The 19,638-nt window shown below is 41.7% G+C and overlaps 1 protein-coding gene across 4 annotated transcripts in view; it reads left to right on the top strand.

Moving 5' to 3' along the window:
- The window catches only part of ehbp1 (EH domain binding protein 1), a 90,537-nt gene that overhangs the window by 44,950 nt on the left and 25,949 nt on the right, over positions 1 to 19,638 (top strand). For 3 of the 4 annotated variants that reach the window (XM_079560279.1, XM_079560277.1, XM_079560278.1), the window contains 6 exons: positions 7,417 to 7,558; positions 10,798 to 11,079; positions 11,849 to 12,000; positions 14,334 to 14,472; positions 14,875 to 14,975; positions 16,699 to 16,822. In XM_079560279.1, the coding sequence (XP_079416405.1) occupies positions 7,417 to 7,558; positions 10,798 to 11,079; positions 11,849 to 12,000; positions 14,334 to 14,472; positions 14,875 to 14,975; positions 16,699 to 16,822 (940 nt within the window). The remainder of the gene's footprint in view (positions 1 to 7,416; positions 7,559 to 10,797; positions 11,080 to 11,848; positions 12,001 to 14,333; positions 14,473 to 14,874; positions 14,976 to 16,698; positions 16,823 to 19,638) is intronic. The other variant, XM_079560280.1, reaches the window with a different exon arrangement.

The raw sequence follows: 19,638 nt of genomic DNA, 5'->3' as shown, positions 1-19,638 counted from the left end.
TCAGCTCAAGAGGCCCAAGCCGTTCCTACTAATTCTCCATTTGTCTAAGTAGGTGCTTTGTGATTTAGCATGCATAAGGTATAATTTAATTCAATTAAAGCTGCTCCCATTCTTCTGGGAAAGTGGATAATGTGGGGACAAGAGAATGATTTAGGCTGAGAAGAGAAGGCTCTACATTGGCTGTTTTGAGGATGCTGGAACCGAAGCACAAAAGGTGGATCACTCATTCTCAAATAGTTCTTTTAATGAATGAATAAGGAAAGCCTTACTTAAAGCCTACTGTTGCAGCAGTAAAATGTGTGCTGATCTCCTTCGTTACAGTTCCCCATGTGTTGTGTGACTGGATAGCAAGTGTCTTGGTATTGCCATGGTTCTTAGTTAGATGGGAATAACAATTTGTTTTTTTAGAGAAATTTGTTCATGTATATAATGAAACCTGTCATGTAAAATCCGTCCAAATCATTGCAACAAACTATAGCCGTGTGCATTGCTCTGTTCCTTCTGTGTGAGCGAGGGAGCATGTTTGTAGCCTGTTCTCTTGACCTATGCGGCCCCTCCTGCCAGTCTTAATTGTAGCCCACAGTGACTGGCTCTTTGATCTAAGGTCACAGGTTCACTTTTCTCCCTTTCTCTTTCCACTCCTGCCTTCTGTCGCTCTCTCGCTCATACGTACGTCACATGTTATCCTCTTTGTCTATTTGTATGTCTGCATTCTTGCACCTTGGCATTCCCTGAATTTCTTGCTTTTTTTTTCATGCCTTTTTGGCTGCACTAATTGTTTTTGGGCACCTCATCTTGCTCATAGGTGGCCTTCAGAACACATCAGTGCCTTAAGTGCAGATGTCTTGTTCCATTCTCGGGTCACATTTCCTTGCCCTGCACCCACGAGTGAACTGTCCTCTGATTTAAGAGGAAAATAAGAAAAAAAAGTGTCATTTGTTTTTGATTAGAAGAGATTGATGAAAGTCTTTAGTTTTAGTCCAAGCGTTTTCTTAGTGGTAAATATTTTAATCTTTTTTGCCTCTAATCCAGTTGTTTTAGCTCCAACTTTTCACCCCAAATACCACTTAATGAAATATATGGTTTTCTAAGTACGACCAGGACTATACTAAGACATTAACACATACTGTAATTCTTGTACAGCGCTTTTCAAAATACCCACACGCTTAACAATCAGATAAAATATGACCTACCCAGATACTCATAAGTTGCCTTTGTAATGGAATGGGAGCACAAAAAGTTACAAAACTTTGCTGAAAATCTTTTGACATCCCGAACATTTTCCGGTGCTTTTGACCATCCCCGTTGCTTTAATGGAGCAGTGTGTGTTTGTGTCTTTTGAGTGTGTGTATAAATCGTCTCATCCATTAGCAGATGAGAACAGTAATTTCACAGCGGCCTGGCCAGGCTAATTATTGAGACCCACACAAGGCTTGGGAGAATGTGTTTGCAACTTGCATGTGCCCTTGTGTGCGTTTGTGTGTGTTCCCTTGCATCACTTCCAAACTGTTAGTCCCGAATGAGAAAGCATGGAGAAGATGCATTTGTGTGTTCGCGCGCCACAGAGAAAGGATGATGGCGTGCGTGTGGAATGTGTTTGAAAGTGCACGCAAATGCCTGACTGTTTTGCAGGTAAGAGAGTTCCCTGCTCACTGACTCGTTGTGATTCATATAATTGGGTGCCGTTTGATTTTTGTGAAACAGCCATCCCGGCCTTCTCCTCCCCTCTCCTCCTCTTCTTTCTTTCTCTCTCCTTCTCTCTGACTCTTGAGTGGAAAAAGCTCTGGTCTTTGCCGCTGTGACCTGTGGGTGTTTTCTTCATCAGCTGTTCTTTGAACCTCTTTAAGATGCACCCTGTCCTCATTTCACTTGCTGTTGTCCCCTTCTTTTTATATGTAAATATTTTTTTTCTTTTCATTTTCCACTTATTTGCCTCGAAACAGAGGACGAAAAACAAGGCCGAAATGGAGGGCATGACACTCGGCAAAGATTGTAAGCCAAAATGCTAATGGTACAAATTCAATTCATTTTGAACAGCTAAAGTAGATCACCTGCTGCTGATGTGCCAAGAATATATTTGGGTCTTCTTTGGTTTGTCATTGTTTGTCTATTTATTGAATGGAGAATGCATTTTGGATACACTCTCTTGGATGATGAATATATTTTTTTTGATGCTTCCACTATGAGGTGAGGCTGAAAGGAGTAATGAACCACTGAAAAACAAGATTCCTGATTTGGACTTGTCATTTACCCGTTTACACTTATTTGGTGTAATAGAACAGAGGAAGAGTGCCACATGTTCTCTGATGCTCGGGCCACTGTTAAAATGTTGTAAAAATGTCAATCCTCAAAATGCAAATAACGCGCTCTCTTTGCCCGTTTTCCTTTTGAGCTCCCCCCGCTTAAGTCTCACTTTAATGTGGTTCCTGTCCTTTTATTCTCTTCACTTCGCCCCCTCCTCCCGGTCTGTTGCTCTCTGGTCTCAAGATTCTGTCCCTAATGAAACTAAATAGTTAGGTGGGGAGTTCTTTGGGACTGAATGTGCATGCTTGTGTCGGAGTGCGAGGGGATGTGTCGTGGCTGAATTGGCTGAAGCAAAGATCAAAGGCGGTCTCCAGAACCGAGTGCATCTGCGTTAACAAGCAGCAGAAAGAGCGCTCTCTCCATTGCATCACGAGAGCTGATCAAGCCATCACAGAGGATAGCCCTCATCCCATGTTTATTCCCTGTGAGCGCTTGTAAATGTTGGAATGTGTCTCTCCTTGGCGTCTCTTCACATCTCTCCCTTTCTTCTCTGACAAGTCATCACATACCTCATGTTCACATCACTTCCACTGCACAAGAGTGTTCCACTTTGTGGTGCTGTCTTCTCCCTGTCTTATGTTAGGTTTCAAACCAGGTTCAAACATGGGTGTACCCTGCAAGAACATTGAGGGCTGGGCTATTGAACAAAAAAAACATTTCAGGTTGAGCTTGAGTTGTGATTCCATTTGATTTTATTTATATTAAAATTGTGTTAATATTTCATGAACCTCAGCTAAAACTCACCAGAACCATTTAACAAACAATAGTGTCAATTCTGTTAAGTAAACACTTGCCTGTCACAGGAGGCTGTAGACCTGTCCATTTGAAAGCACCAACCATTAAATCTGATTAATTGAGCAGATATGGCAATTTAAACTGTATCAAAATGTCTAATTACGGCTCAAATAATAATGAACAAGCAAAAAATAAAAAGATGACAGTTTATCACTGACCATAATTTATCCTCTACAGTTCAGATTACTTTATTTTTAATATATTCTGTTTCTCCCTTCAAAACAGCATTAAGCCTCATACAAGATACACATATTTAATAATTCATAATCATTTAAAAAACGTTTTTCTTCTATCCACTTTTAGAGCCCACCCATGAGACAATAATGAGAGACACAACCAGGGAAAGGGATGACAGCGCACTATCAGTGTAATATTTAGCTTTGTGAACTAAAGTCTAGTTAAAACAGCTGTTGTTTCTATAGTTTATCACGTTTACAATGGGCTGACGTGATGACGCTGTGAAGCCTTTAGGCCCCAAAGTTCCGCTCTTGTTCCTGTTCCCTTCTCTTTTATTTGCACAGTCGGTCCCTCCCCCACCAGTAATTATCTTGTCTATTTAAAGGGCAAACGTTTTCACTTGGCCGTCAGTGCCAGCTTGTGTTGTTTCCACGGTTCACTTTACCTGTTCAACCAGTCCCACTGTACAACTGAGCTTTGTTCACTCTCAACAATTATCGCATACAAAGTGACACAGCCCTGCTGTCACGGGTCGGTTAGACTGAAGAACAGATACACAGAGGTTATATTTGCTCAAAACGTACAATCTTTATTTAAAGTTAGACCCATTGCTGCTTTATGAGTCACTGCCTATTCAAATACAGTAACCAAATATGCAACTAAATATGTTTTTGTCCATTTACTACTGTACTCTTCGCCGTACTGTTTTATTTATTATCATATTTACCTGACACTGGAATCCCCCCCTTACTTAAAGTACTTATGAAATCTCTAATTACTACATTCTTTGATGGTATAAGGTTATGTATTTTATTTACATCAGTGACGTGGCAATTTTATGAAGAAAAGTAGCCAAAAATGTATAACTAAGTGAGGGGGAGAATTCCATCCATATCAATTGAAATAGGACTCACCCATGGCCCGTTATGGATGTTTACCTGTATGTCCATTCAACATTACAAAAAATGTCAACCCAATCAGATGGTAATTTTTATGAAAGGAGTCAGCTCTATTGTCACTTCCATGCAATGGTTTTAGCTTCTGAGTCCTATTTTTTTTTAAAAGCCTTGTTTGTTGAGAAATATTCTTAACATTAACTATTTGAACTTCACAATACGATGACTTGAGCCCCTGAATAAATGCATTGACTGGCTTTATGTTATAGTTCTATTTCACAGAATGTACTTTTATACATTGGCAGATACAGAGTCCTATCATGGGTACGCACATGTCAAATCATAATTAGGCCGTGTCCTATTTCTTTGATAGTCTTGTACAGTGGCTCTTCTTTAATTCCTTATCAAATGCATTGATCACTGTGGGCCTCATGCGCTCATTGATCCGCGCACTCCGTCTGGCGCCGCACGATAAGCGTCTCCCTCACTCTCTTCTTCAGAGCTCTATATTAGAAGGTAGCGCCACTGGTCTCTAAACATGCATAATTTTACAAAAGGTTATAAATGTAACAAAAGTGTCAGTGTTTTCTGAAGTATTGTATAATTTCAGGTCAAATAGCAAAAAAAAACTCACATTTCCCTCAGCTCAAATGCTACTGACAACATTTACAACAAAACAATTTTACCTTGACTGACCACTGTCACTACATTCATCACTCAATTGCGTATGGGTCATGTTGCCATTTTCGTTTTTGTTTTGTCAGTGCCAAGACTAGATAGAGACCTAAAGCAGCTCTCAGCAATGAATGAGTTGGTCATGACAAATGTCTGGAGCGGCGTGAGTGGCTGCCAGACTGGCTGCTATCTGGGAGGTTGGCAGACCTTTTTCGGTGGTAAATGTGTGTGGTGTGCACAGGGCATGGGACTGCGCCCACGCCAGGTCTCTGTACAAAATCACTGGTGCATGCCCTCCCTCCCTTTTACCACTTGCCTCGAAAAGAGCAGTGAAGGCGACAACATGCTCCCCCCCGTTCAAAGAGAGCTTCACCCCAACGCCAAGACCACAGACACCGTCTGTCTCAGCCCTGCACTCAAGCGTTTAGCTTTTCCCTCAGACATTTCCAGCAGTCAATGGAACCACAGTCCACAATTGTTCACACTGTTGCCTTCTAGAAAAAATAAAAAGCCTTCCACTCCTGATCACCATCCATCCTGGCCACCAGCTGATGTGTCTTTTATCACTTTTTACTTGCTTTCTTTTTCAAGCCAAACTTTGATCAAGTGAATAGCCCTAGTTCAGACTCTTGCTTCAAGTTTTGCTTCGTCATATTTTAATTTGCATTAACCAGTGATCACAACTAAACATGTATCGTATATTTTAAGCCTGAATTTAGCGTTACCCTAGAGAATAAGACTGTTTTACCTTGTTCAAAACACTGTGCCTGCCTATGTGTCCTTACCTAGACTCAAGGTAAGGACAACAATTATCTGTCTCTCTGCTCTTTACCCCTTTTACACCATACTGTCCTGTTTGTCAAATGAGGGGGGGAAAAAATGGGCCCAAACGATATTGTAACACCTTTGCCTTGAAGTTGTATGGTCATAGATGCAAGGCCCTTTTGTGGTTGGAGAAGCTTTCCTATATTTTCTAATCAGCACCTCTAACAAAGTTAGCCAGATGCATTTTATATATAATCCTCGCCTCTGGATAGGCAAAGCAATTTCCTTAAAATGTCTGACAACAATAATACATCAAGGTGTGGTGGGCTCCATCTGTTTTAATATACATGGTCTTAACATAGGCAAACCTTTCTCCTAGTCTGGAAACGCCAGATTGAATATCATATCACCAGCCTACAGCCAGAACGTCACAATTAAAAAGATCTGTCTACATTGTATATGAACCGATAGTTGTGAGTAAAAGAAAATAGATAAACAGAAAATTGTACATCACCTCGAACAAACTTTCTTTGATTTATAGGTGACTTTAAACCTTCCTGTTTCCCCCACACACTTTGTTCAGGTCACATTGTATAGAAGCATTCAGAGCCAAACAATGCATCTTTTTATAGGAGCCATCTTCAATTACTGTAATGTATATTGTATATATTGTACTGTATAGTCATGACTGCCTTGGGACATAGTAATTATCATGGGACACTTTTAATGATAACATTTTCTTTTGGGATCTGCCAAGAGTTACATTTTCCCAGTCTAAGGCAGATATATAATGTGCAATACTAATTGATGCAGTCTGTAATATTTTAGTTCTATGTTCCACTTTAGTTCATATACATGAGCCTCCCCTCCTAACTCTTATCAGTGTTTTGGTCTGCCTCCTCTGCCATCGTCTCTCTGTCTCCCGCTCTTTATCAGACTCTCTAAGGTGTGTTCCCTTTGCCCTGTGGGCATCCACCAGAGCTGTCTCCAACACACACATACACCCACTGCATTAGGTTGCTGTCACTTACAATAGAACCCTATTGTCCAGGCTTAACAATAGCAACAAACAAACAATTGACATGGAAATGGAGAGATGTAGCTCATTAGTGGGCGCTGCTTGTTTTGTTAATGGATAAATTGGTGGCTTCAATAGGCCAACCCTAAAACCCCTGGCTCAATATGGAGAAGCTTGATTAACAGGAAACCACAGGGAGGAAGATCAGTGACAGAAATACAGCTTTCTTCTCCCCTGGGCCATGAGCATCTTTATGCAAAGTGCATTTTCAAAGTTTTAAAAAGCTTCAGTCAAACATGACTACATTCCAGAATGAATTACACAAAAATGCAAATGAATGCACCAAGTACACACACTATTGTCAATAAAGAAGCTGAGTTAAATGTATAAAATATGTATATGTTTTAGTATGTATAAAAATTCTGAACATTAATACAAGTTTTGTCTGTCAACAATTTGTCAATCGACATCATCAATGATATTGTCTGCTGCAGTTGCGTGTACGTATGTGTGTGGTGGTCTACACTAGATGAGGAATTGGCCTAAAAATGTGAATCCTACTCTGGAATGGAAGAGGCAGGCTGTTTACTACAGTGTCTGCCAGTGCATAAGTCTCCGTTTGAGATCACATACATGCATGAACTTGGTTTCTCATTCTCAAGAATGTTTCTGCTGACACTTTATTATCTTCTAAAGCTGATTAATGAATGACAGTTTTCCATTGTGAGATTGATAAAGTCTTATCGTTTCCCTTCAGTTATGGTGTTTTTTTGTGTGTGTTTCTAGGAGCAAGATGCAGAGCGAAAGAGGCAGCTGCGGGAACGGGCAAGGCAGCTGATCGCTGAGGCTCGATCAGGAGTAAAAATGTCTGACTTGAGCATGTTGGATGCAGACAGAGCCCGAGGAACTAGGACTAGTCCAGCTGGAGGTCAGTGCACACTTTGAATCAACATGAAACAAAGAAAGTATCACGTCACTAAATGTCTACAGAAGGACCATTAATGTACACCGTTTTCAGTACTCGCTATGACTCCACATTTCCATTATGCGCTCAAAAGGGGATCTGTCTAATCCTCTGAGAAAGCGAAAATATTATTTGACTATAGCCCTGAGTCTGAAAACCACCTCCCGATATTCAGAACAGCCATTTACCCTGCAACTCCTCCCTTGTCTTGTTCACTCAGTAATTGTTAATCAACATAACACATGGTGTGGCCAAATTATGCTCCAAATACAAAAACGCTTCTAATAACAGCTTACAGGGAGAGCAAATAGTCTGTGTGCACGTCCCACTGCTTTCCATTTTCTTGAAATTGGGGTTATTATGGTAATGGCCATTATTAGATCTTTCTCGTCCTCTGTTTAAGATTTCTGTGCATTACACCTTCCATTTTATTCAGTTCAGGCAGTTTGACTTTACTGCATGCAAATTACAAACAATGGTGGATAGAAAAGGGAATATTCTAGAAGACAACATTGGATTTGGCCTGCCTAAAAAAAGTTTCAGCCCATAACCCATGGTCAACCTGCGGGCAAGGGCGGTCTGTGTACTGATATGACAAACCTCGAATGCAGATGGGTCGGGTTAAAACGTGCTCTTTTAAACAAAAGGTTTAACACTGACAACGGATGGAAATTACAGCTCCAATCTGGCGTGTCGTGTTTACATGCACTGTCCCGACCAAATCAACAAGCACATTTCCAATAAAGTGCATGAATAATATAAACGTCGCCATAGCCTTGGGTACATGTAAACCCATGCTTCTGATTGGCTCAAGAGTCGGCTTAAGAACAATCGTGGTTTTATGTGGATGAGACCCTTCAGAAGTGAATCTGAGGCAAATGGGAAGATTTCTCTCCTCTTGGCAACACAGTGCTAAACATCTGATTGGATGACAATATAACGTTATAAATGATAATTGAATTCGGTTCAATTTAAATTAAATGAATATTTACAACAATTTTCAATAATTGGATGTTATAAATAAAAAAGATATTTTCCATTTTATTTGGCCAACTGAGAACAGGCCTTGACTGTGCGCCACTGAATGGTTGTTACTATGTTCCTCAAAGAAAGTTATTTATGTAGTCAGTGGAGAGATGATTGATTGAGCAAATTCCCAGAAACATGTCTGGACATTACTGGTAAGTTTAAGATGGAGACAAGCTTGATCAGTAAATTCAGTCTGATGCGAGTGAGATCAGTGACTCGTTAACTAAGAATGACAAAGACAAAAAAGTATGTCAGGAGAAGAGGGGCACTTGATTTCTTTGCTCTTTCAGCCTTTCTGAATTGAACTAATTGTTGATCTCATTAAAAAGGGAGTTGAAGGAAAGAAGAGAGCCAAGGGGGGTGGAGGTGAGGAGAAGAGAAATGCTGTGGGCTGTGATTCACAAGGCCTGCCGAGCAGAACGGCTAATCCTAGCCCCTACACACAAACTCACCATCTCTCTCACTCTCTCCGCACCATTCACGCTCCTTCAGTGCAGCGCGTACCCCCCCACCCCCCCTCCAAGTGTCTGCCGCAAAGAAACTTTCCAAACTCCATCACCATGGCCTCCTATTAATTAGACCCCAACCAGCCACGCAGGAACACCACTTGCTAGCACGCTCCACATCGCAGCCAGCAAATTAGAAAAAAAAAAAAAAACACACGAAATGCTCTTATTATTTTGAATCTTTCTCTCTTTGTTCTCCGTGGCTTGGCCCAGCAAGTTGTAAATAGCAGAGGAGGGTGCTTGCGTGTTCAGCCGCTGTTTACTGATTGTTTTTTGTCTTAATCCATGGTGGGTTATCCATGCAGCTCGAGCTCCACGGGTCTCTGTATGGGCCCGTTGTAATTTTATTTTCCTTGTTGGTAATGTTGGAGACACTGTTGTTTCTGTTGAACCCCTCAGGAGACTTAATGGAATATATGGTTTCATGTTTTGGAGGTTATTGTTTTCCCCGACCTTTATATCTGAACCGTGAAAAGCAGGGAACCATCTATGAATAAAGAAAATTAATGGGAAGGCCCACTATTACTTCATGTGGCTAATGCACTTTGTTTAGCAGCTTAGTAAACATACTTGTAAAAAACACATTTTCCCAACAATGAAGATCAAACCAGGCTGTAGTTCAAATCGCAATCAAAGAAACAAAATAGAATAATTTGCCTATTACAAACTACTGCAACTGTCTGCATGTTGAAGATCTATGTAAAATCGGATTTGGATTAACTTTTAAAGAAGAACTAAGTACTTGTTTACCTTAATAAATCCTTTCCTTAGTCCCTCTGGGGGTCATGATTGGGGGGTCTTTTATCTCCCCCTGGTCTCTGGCCAGATAACTACCCTTGCAACTTCTCTGCGTAATACACAGTAATAGAATCATGAAGAAGCTAACAGGCTAACGGGCAAAGCTAACTGCGGGCTAGCGCCACTTGTTAGAGTCAACAAAAAGATCTACATTGTGTCGTGGCACAATATCCCTCTCTCCCTTTCTCTTTTCTGTCAGCATAGTATTTACTCTCACGGACAATTAACGGGTAAAAAACAGTGACATGCTACGACACCTGCAGTGGCGCTTATGGCCTCTAGGGGCATGCCGCATGACTTGCTTAGTTCTCATTTAACTAAATCAATTGTAATTTACCTTGATCATACGATTTTTTAGGAAGCGTCATGGGGAAAACATTATTGTTATTGCAATATTAGGTCACTTCTATATTGCAAGAAGCCACAATATAATCCTAAATCGCAAAGATTTGCACAGCCATAAGCAGCAATACTGCAAAAAAGGTTAAAAACGTCTAAAAGTTTGCTTGTAATTTTCCTAATTTAACTAGTATTGTTCTGGTCTTAATCTAGTCTTTATTTATCTCCTATTGACTCAGTTTCATCATAAACCAACAACAAATGGTTTAGTAAAATATCGCTGTAATATCTATCTTGTAGCCCTTGTATCCAAGGCAATTGCTTCTCACTTCCGGCAGACATCTTTCTTCTACTTGCTTATTTACTTTATATCTAACCAAACTAATCAGATGACTCCTAAACTGCACAAAATGCTGATTATGAGAACGTATTTTTGCACCTTCTTTTCCTTATATCCGGCTGCTTAACACCATCTTGCACCACTATTGCCTCCTCTGCATCTCTTGACCTGTTCCTGCTCCATATCCGCAGATGTTGTAGATGGAGTGAGGGATCAACGTGATGAAGCCGATGGCGATGTTAAAAAGGATGAGGAGGATGAGGAGGATGAGGAGGATGAGGAGGAAGAGGAGGATGAGGATGAAGAGGGGCGAGCTGAGGAAGAGCAGCTCCAGTGTGACGCTGAATGTGCTGCCTCATCTGTAGCTCCTCTGGTTACTAACCCACTGCCACCCCAGGCCTCGCTTCCAGACCCTTCCTCTGCGCCGGGGCGTCTGGAGCTTACTAACCCTGGCTCTGAGCTAACCTCTCTGGGTAAAATCACTGGCTTAGGCTGCATGCTTCAACGTCTGTGGTGCTTTATACTAACTCCACATTCACTCACTTCACTGATTTTGTTCCATTTCCTTTCATATTTCTGTTGCCAGAAAGTTTAAAAGTAATTAATAAACTTTACAAAGTCCTCCCCAGACACAATACAAAGATATCTTCAGGAGAGTATTTACAGAAATCTTCAGAGGTAAAATAATTAGCTTGTTTTGCCCTAAATACTTTTATTTCTGTCGCCAATTTTTCATTGATGTGAGATAGGTGAAGAAACACAACAGGCTGTGCTCTGTCAAGCTTTGAAGTGCTGCATCTCAGCTTCATTTGTGTTTTTATTTCTGGTCTTTGCTGATACAATTTATGAACATGAAATAGACCAAAATGACTGCATAGCTTGAGTAAAACCTTCTCAAAACACGTATCTCTCACTGGCGGACATCGGCACCTTACAGTCCAGAAATCTCCAACCATTTTAAGTCCATGCCTCTTTCCCAGACGAGTTCTTGTTCATTTTAGTACTCAAACTACCATCCTTAGTTAGCAGAATGTGTTTTTATCTTTGTTAGTTGTTTTCACTTCCACATTTTACTTTTCTCATGACCATGGAGACTAGTGCCCCCTGCTGCAGCCACTGGTCAGCCATGGCAGGGGAGCAGTTTCTATGTTTAAACTTATCACAGCCTATAATGAGCAGATTTTAGGTTTTGTTTTTTTCTCTTTGTTTTTGTTTTTTGAGTGTCTTTTTCTCTGCCTCTAGGCACAAACAGTAAACATGTGGACCTAAAGCTGAAGAAGATGGTGGAGGCCAAACCAGGAGTTACCTCACCTTCATCTCCATCTTCCACATCGTCCTCATCGTCTCCCTCCGCGTCGTCTGCCTCCCCGCTCAGTCCAGCCGAGGGACCAGAGGTACAGCTCATTCTTTGGTGGTAATGATGTAGTGATAAAAACAATCCTGCAGGTCCTTTTAGATGTAAGTGAATGTTTCGTCCTGTCAGTAGGACATGTGCACACTGACATAGTGATGTAGTGCTGATGCACATAACGGGGACAGTAGTTCTCACTTATTGACTCTGACCTTTTCAGACAGCTCTTGTGTGAGCGGACAGGTGGGCAGGGGGGGCTTGTTGTTGCATGTGTCTATATCTTCTGATGTGAATATTGAGTCAACATTGCAGCCGGGCAGTTCTAACATCTCTTTAATTGATTTTGAATGTCAAGTGGAATAAGGTGAGCATGTGAGACCGTCAGTACAAGTGAGACCCTGTGTGCTTATGGCGACATAGAGCGTCTTTGATCATCGATTCACATAAACACCCTCTTGGGTTCAAAGCCTAAAAGGCTTAGTCCTTTATGCCCAAAGGAGTGGCTATGAGTGCATGTGTTCCCATTTGACACAGTTTGTAATGGCTCAGAGAGAGCATCTTAATTTGACTGTATGCTTATAGTCAACTGCTTTCAACCGGGAAGATCAAACTTTAACACAAAAACGTGTATCAAAAAATAAGGGAAATTCTTAATGCACTAAAATTCAGTGTATTTCTGGAAGTCCTTCAAGAACATGCACTGATCTTATGTAGTGCCACATCTGCACACTCAGTCCTCTCTCTCATTAGTGATTGTGTGCATGCGCAGTGTCTCGTGCACGATAAGGCTGTGCGACGCTCAGCAGACTGCAACATTAGTCACGCAGTGGCCTGCACATTCACAGACACCAAACCCAAACCTATGAATTCACCACAGCTTACCACAGCGATGATCGCGCTGATAACAGATCACAGTTAGAGAAAGGGAGCAGGAGAGGAGGAGGCAAGGGACACAATATCTGCCTGTCCCAGAGTGTGACAGGAGACCAGGGGCAACCCAGGGGCAGGTGGTCTGCTGCATGTGCATCTGCCCAAATGCTGACAACCACAATATAGGGTTATTTGACAGTAAAATAGAAATTTAACATGAACCTGGACCACAATGTCCATGAAGTGAAAGGGGGAAAGTATGTAATATACTACATATTACATACTTTTTCCCAACAGCTCAGTGACAGTCCTGCAGTAATTGCGCTGCCAGAATTGGCCCCTCTCGTGGGATTTGCTTTTGTGCTAAACATACGGTCCTTTGTAAATGTTGCTGTGGCTTGCAGTTTTGTTAGTCTGTACAGTGTACAACATTAATGAATCAACAAAATCTAAATCCCCATGCAAAAATATGACAAGGACAGCACTATTAATTAAACAAAGCTTTAACCACAAAGCTATTTTAATGCCACACGTTTGTGTGTGCTTTTATTCAGGTAGTATTTTCAAGTAACCATGCCATTACACATACAATTTTAACATTCTGTTTTATCACATGGGGCTTTTTATTGCAATCAAACTTTATGCTCCACTTACCATTTTTATTAAACAGCAGAAGCAGCCACTTGACTCCTCCTTTCATTCTGCAATTAGCATTTGTTGTGGCGCTGCCTGGGGATTGCCTTGGTATTGGCCCTTACATTCTCGGCTGCACACGTTCACTCCGGCCTTGTCGGAAATGACTAATTGGCCATTTTAGTTCATAAATAATTTGACTGGATTTAAAGTTATGGAAGTTTTCTGACAGACTCGTACATTAGGCAAAGTGAGAGTAATTGCTGACATTGTTCTTGAAAGTCAATAATCTAAAACTCCTTTTGTTTACTGCACACTGTCTCAATTAGTCGCCCTCGCTCTACAGACGACTTCACAATCTCAAGCAGGGGAACATGTTTGCCCTAATTGTTGACTTTATTACACGATTCGTTGTCTTATTAACGTTACCGCTATGTCAATCTCAGCCCAAACCGGGTTTCTTTTCCACTCGGCTTGGCATATTTGGAGGCTGTGGTAATAAAGCATTTCTGCATCCCATTTTTTGATAGCGAGAGAAGCAAGCGTGTAGCTTTTAAACACGTGTTCACTTTGAAAACAATAGTGGCTTTTTGCATTTTGCATAATTTGAATATATTTTCTGGTCCGGGGTTTTGTTGAAAGTCAAGTTAATTGCCTCCTTTTTTTGTCTCTCGTGAGTGAGAAGGAAATGAGTGAGTACAGTGTGTCAGTGCACACATATTCAATCTAATATCAACCTGTTCCTGTAAGACCTGACAATAGATGCTTTCTCTCACATGTCTATGTGTGGCTTCCATTACAGACTCACTGTGTATTGTGTAGATTATAATAATAAAGCCTCAATAACTTTTCATCATTATTTGTCTGTGACAGAACAATGCAGATGAACTGCGAGCAGAGCGTCTGCGGCGAGCGACAGAAAAACTGCGAAGCCCAGTTGTCTTCAACAAAGAATCTGCAGTGAGAAAAACACAGCTCAAGTCCTTCAGCCAGTACGTGGAGAGCAAACCAGGTGAGGCTTCAGCACCACTCCATTATTACTGCCCGTTAGACTCAGAATGATAATGGTTTTAAAACATCAACTGGTTAGTTGTTTTTTTGTTGTTGTTTTTTTATATCCAGTGTCCAGTGTCATTTTAATTTTGTTTCTTTGTTTTTTGTAATATATATATATATATATAATCTTTTTGCACAAGCTACTTTTTTTTTCTGCACACAAACTCACTCTTGGTGAATGACCCCCTTAGTCTAACAGTAATGGCTTTGGTAAGACATTGGCAGTGCTGCCCTGACATTTGCTGCAGCTGCACTGGGACTCAAATGACCAAAGCAACTACATACAGTTCTGTTAAAAAAAGATCACACGTGCGTCACTGTAAGTTGGTAATGTGCCTCCTCATTGCCCTTTTTACAGAGGTGAAGAGACAGAAATCTATTCCTGAGGACATGAAGCGAGCGACCGATGAGAGGGGTTTGCCAACAGACTTTGATATTTGTCGACCATTTGAGGAGGAGGTTTGTCATTTTCCCTCTGGAGTTAATACACCGGTGTTATCATTACTCTGTGTTTCACATCTGACCTCCTCACCACAAACTTGGGGCCTGTGTCTTGAACACCTGATTGTGTCATTATGGCGTAATGCAAAGATGTTCGACATGATGCATATCATCTGCACATGACTGGAAGTTTCTCAAAAGTCTTTCAGGACATTCTCAGATTAGAGCTTCATAATGGTTCCTTTTGACCTCTTTAATTCCTTTCTACTCCGCTTTTTTCCGCTCACCTTGTCTTAGATAAATCTTCTCAGTAGCGCTCTTGGCTTTCTCTGTGTAACACTTACCTCGTAGTGTTCACCTTGTCCTTGCGCCGCTAAATTCCCATTCACTTAGCTGTGCCCACTTCTCAACAGAGACATCTTCGTATTGATCTTGCACACTGTCATTTTAATTATGGAAATGGTAGATATGAGCTGCTCTGCAATTTAAAGTGTGTATGTGCAGCGTATTGGCCTGATTACACACCAGCTCTTATCCTGAGTTGTATTTAAACTTACTAAGTGTGTGTCGAGAAGAATGCTATTATTTCATTGAGTGTGTGCCATCAGAGTCCACCGGGTGAATCTCCTGCACTTTCACCCGAGTCCCAGCGCACACGCACAAACACACAGGCCCTCCGCCTCTGCCTCTGCCTGGGCCCCAGGGTTAATGGGTGTTCAACCTTTTCATTATCCCGATCAGCCAAGAATTACCTGCTGAATGATGTTTGCATTAATATAATATATATGGTAATTTCCCTCCTCTTAATTACGGCTGGGCCGAGCGCGGCAAGGGGAGTGGGCTGATCATGTGTAAAATTGATTTGCCAAGGAAAAATATGGTGATAGAGCGAGAGCGTGCAAGGCAGAAGGAGGGGCTGAGACAGTTGGGAATCAGCATCCACACACACCGGCTAGAACACACGTGCATGGAGCTCTCAGATGCACACAACTGAGAGAGTACAGCCAAAAGTGCAAGCCTGGGTGGAATATGTGTAAAAAAAAAAAAACTTTCTCCATTCTCCCCTTTCTCTCTTTTCCATTACGAAAAAATGACGTGCATCAGCATTAAAAAAATTGAGATACATATTGGGATGCATGCTCAATAGTGAATTTGAATAGACATTTTCGTCATAGAGAAGAGTTTCTCTGGAGAATAGCAACTAGCGAAGACTGTAGCTGTAAGCTTCTGGTTCTAGGCTTAGGGTTTGTGTGTGTTTGTCCATGGATGCAGCCGTAGGTAAAAAAAGAGAAAAATATACACAGAATAACAATTATGCCTGCCCTTTTGATTTCGAGAAACATTAGTGCTAAATTAAATCATACTTAACACATTCTTTTAAAAAAGGAAAAAGAAATTTACTTTGAATTTTCCGTTTTCCGTTTCTTTTAGCTACACAATAGATCATTCTCCTTCGGGTGAAAACGTTCTAAAATCAACTCTCCTCATTTCCATTATTTGTCCGAAAGCGTATGTTAATTAAGATTTATGCCCACTCTACCTCTTATTAATTCAAAACATTTGGTCTCTCCCGCCTCAGATATCTGTCTGACTCACATCATTCTCCTTCATCCTCTGTTTGCACAATTTCTCTTTATCCTTTATCCATTCCCCCCTTTTTCTTTGCCTGTGTTTAATGTTGTATCAGGCTACTTTCCCTGTTCCCTGACTGTCTCTCTGCCTCCCTCTCTCTGGTTGACAGAAGGCGTTCAAAGACACCAGTCAGTATGTGGTTGGGGAACTGTCGGCGCTGGAGAGCGAGCAGAGGCACATAGACGCCCGAGCAGCACGCGTGGAGAAGAGGCTGCGCTATCTCATGGATACAGGTACCCCAAGCCCAATTACACTGGAAAAACTGTTTTGGCAAATTGAGCATACGCGCGCACATACACAACCGCTCTGGGAGTTTCTGTGTGCGTTTGTGAGAATCTTTGAAGGCCCCCCCATCTCAGTTGAATGTTGCGCGACAGAGCGCTGGGTGGATATGAAAGGAGGGAATGGGGGTGTGAAGGAGGTGGAGCAGGGAGGGAGAGGGGAGGGGGCAGTGGGGATGGGGAGAGAAGGGAGACCTCTCTGGGCTGGGGTGATAAGGGAGCCCTTCATGGGGGAAACGATAACTGGGTGCGATAGCAGCGCCCCAGCCCAAGTCTCCACTGCTGCCGTTTGCCAGCGTGGCCCCGGCCAGCCTCCGCAGTATTGAACAGTGCGCTCAGCCATGCACGAATTCACCCACACATGCTCCTTCCCTTAGTACATATCTGGCCTTCATTGATATGCTGTATAAGGAAAGACGGGTGAGTTAAAGGGAGAGGCAACTAAATAAAAAATAAAAAAAAGAGTTGGAAACGAGGCAACACAACACAAGCACTGACACAGTTCACAAATCCACGTCAGACTCACAAATGCTTGCACTGCCTTGCATGCAAAGTGCAATCTGGTTTGGCAATGGAGCTGAATTCGGAAGGTTTTTATTTAAGATTTGGCGAGGGGTAAAGCCTTGTTAAGACATGAGACAGTTTGCCGAGCCAAAAGAGGGGCCTTGGCTCCGTTAAGTCCCTAACTGAAATTGGAGAATACCATCCCATTTGTGACACTACACTATCCCATTTCTCACACAAGACTGATGTGGAAGTGTGAAAATGTTGTTTGCTGAACATATTCTGTGCTTCCATTCATAATATTTAGCTGCTCTCATGATTTTTTTCTGATATATCAGCTGGTAACTTGGTGGATTTAGGCCCTAAAGCTGAAAAGGCGACACGTGGAGGGATAGAAAAAGGGATAGGGTTGTTGAAAAGGATAGCAGGTCGTTTTGGTTTGAGCTCACCCGGCCTATCCCATTTGGGTGCTGATATTGAGACTATCTCTGCTGTGATTGTTGTGTTGGTGTTTCTCTTCTCGCCTGCCTCTGTGTGTCTGTGCCCTCTCTCCCTGTTGGAGCACATGCCATTGTGCCTGTGTGAAGGGCTGTTTTTTCCTGCATCGTCTTCACCCACTGATAAAGCAGCCTCTAGCCAGCGAGACGCCATGTTATTTACTTTACCAAGGCTTTCGCTGAAAAGATTTCAATTGAGTTTCCCCTGCAAAATATATATTACAACATACAAAAGTGGAGTTTGTGGAAGAATTATGAAATAGTAGGGTTTTTTTTTATTATTCGTATAAGCACAAAGTCAGACTCATCCCAGATTGTAAATGTTTGTAACTTTTCTTTTTTTTTTGCCACATGCCTGCATTTCATATCTCATTCTGCAGCACTTATCCGTGAGACTCATCCAATAGGTTATGGATTGGACCTTTGGGCTGGAGTCTGGAGGCGTCAGAGCGAGATGTGCCAATGACAGGTGGTCACTAAAGTAACCTTTATCACCTCAGCAGCCGAGGTCACCTTTTCCGGGACTGTCAGAGATGATAGATATTTTTCTCTCAAGCATGAACAGCTGATTGGAGCTGCAGCCCATTGGCTGTAAGCAAAACAACTGCTATTGATCCAGTGCATGTGACTGCAATCCAGGCACTACTGAGGCACTATTTTCTTTTAAAGATCACTTTTTACAGGAAATAAACCCATAACTTGACTGATCATTCACTGTAATGTGTTACACTTGTTGATAAAGTCCATAGACTTGGTAGTTTCATCTGCAGTAGCTTTTAAGGCAAATAATAAAAATCAGCCAAAGCATTTAACTTGCTTCACTGCTCTCAAGGTTTGTGCATTCTGAATAAGTGATCTATCCCTTTTTTTCCCTTTTCTGAAGTTTAGAACACAGAGCAGAGGTGCAGTGTAGAGGCTGAGGAGGGAGGTTTGAGGGAGCCCAGTGTGCAGTGCAGAGAGCTGCAGGAGCGCAGGGCAGATGTGAAGAGACAGGCCGACTGACCCATGACTTAAAGCTTATTTCTCTGATCTATGACACGGCCTGGGAAGAACCACTGTGCTCTGCTGCTCCTCCAGATTGACTCTCACTTTGTTTTGTCGTCACCACATACTTTTATTTCTCTTTAAGATGTGTCTGTCACACCAGTGTTGTTATTTATGTTGTTTAAGAACATTTAACAGTCAGTGGCCTGAAGTTCGTGATCAGCATAATGGATTTACGTGTCCTTTCTGGACATTGTCATTATCACCTCTCATTTCGTGATTTTCTTCATTTACTTTTCTTTTTAACATTTATTCTTTGACATATTTGGGTACAGTGCATAATTTTCTATTACGCCATGTCCTTTCCCAGATGAATTCAGAGTAATTGGGGTGGTTAATTTATTTACTCAGAGGCAGTTCACAGCACATTAAATAATAGAGATAATTGAACAAGAATTGTCAAGTGTCTTCTGATATCAGACACATTACAGGAGGGAGTGTGCATAAAACTCTATTTCTATGCTCCCATTGTTTATGGTAATTAAGTACACAGATTTATTCCTTGGTTGCCTTCCAAGCTTATGGCAAGCGCCATTGTTGTCTTCTATTAATATGTAATCAGTAAATAGTTTAATTTTCTAATCTGCGGTTGGAGAATTCACTTTCTAACAACTCTTAATTACTGCTGGGCTCTAATGAGTCTCGCCATGCCGACACAGCCAGCCAATCACAGCCTGTAGCTGAGTCAGGGGGGGATTTGAATTCCTGCGGCATCCCCCCTGC

The sequence above is a fragment of the Gobius niger genome (assembly GCF_951799975.1).
Source record: "Gobius niger genome assembly, chromosome: 7".
Lineage (NCBI taxonomy): Eukaryota > Metazoa > Chordata > Actinopteri > Gobiiformes > Gobiidae > Gobius > Gobius niger.
This window is presented reverse-complemented; position numbering and strand designations above follow the sequence as displayed.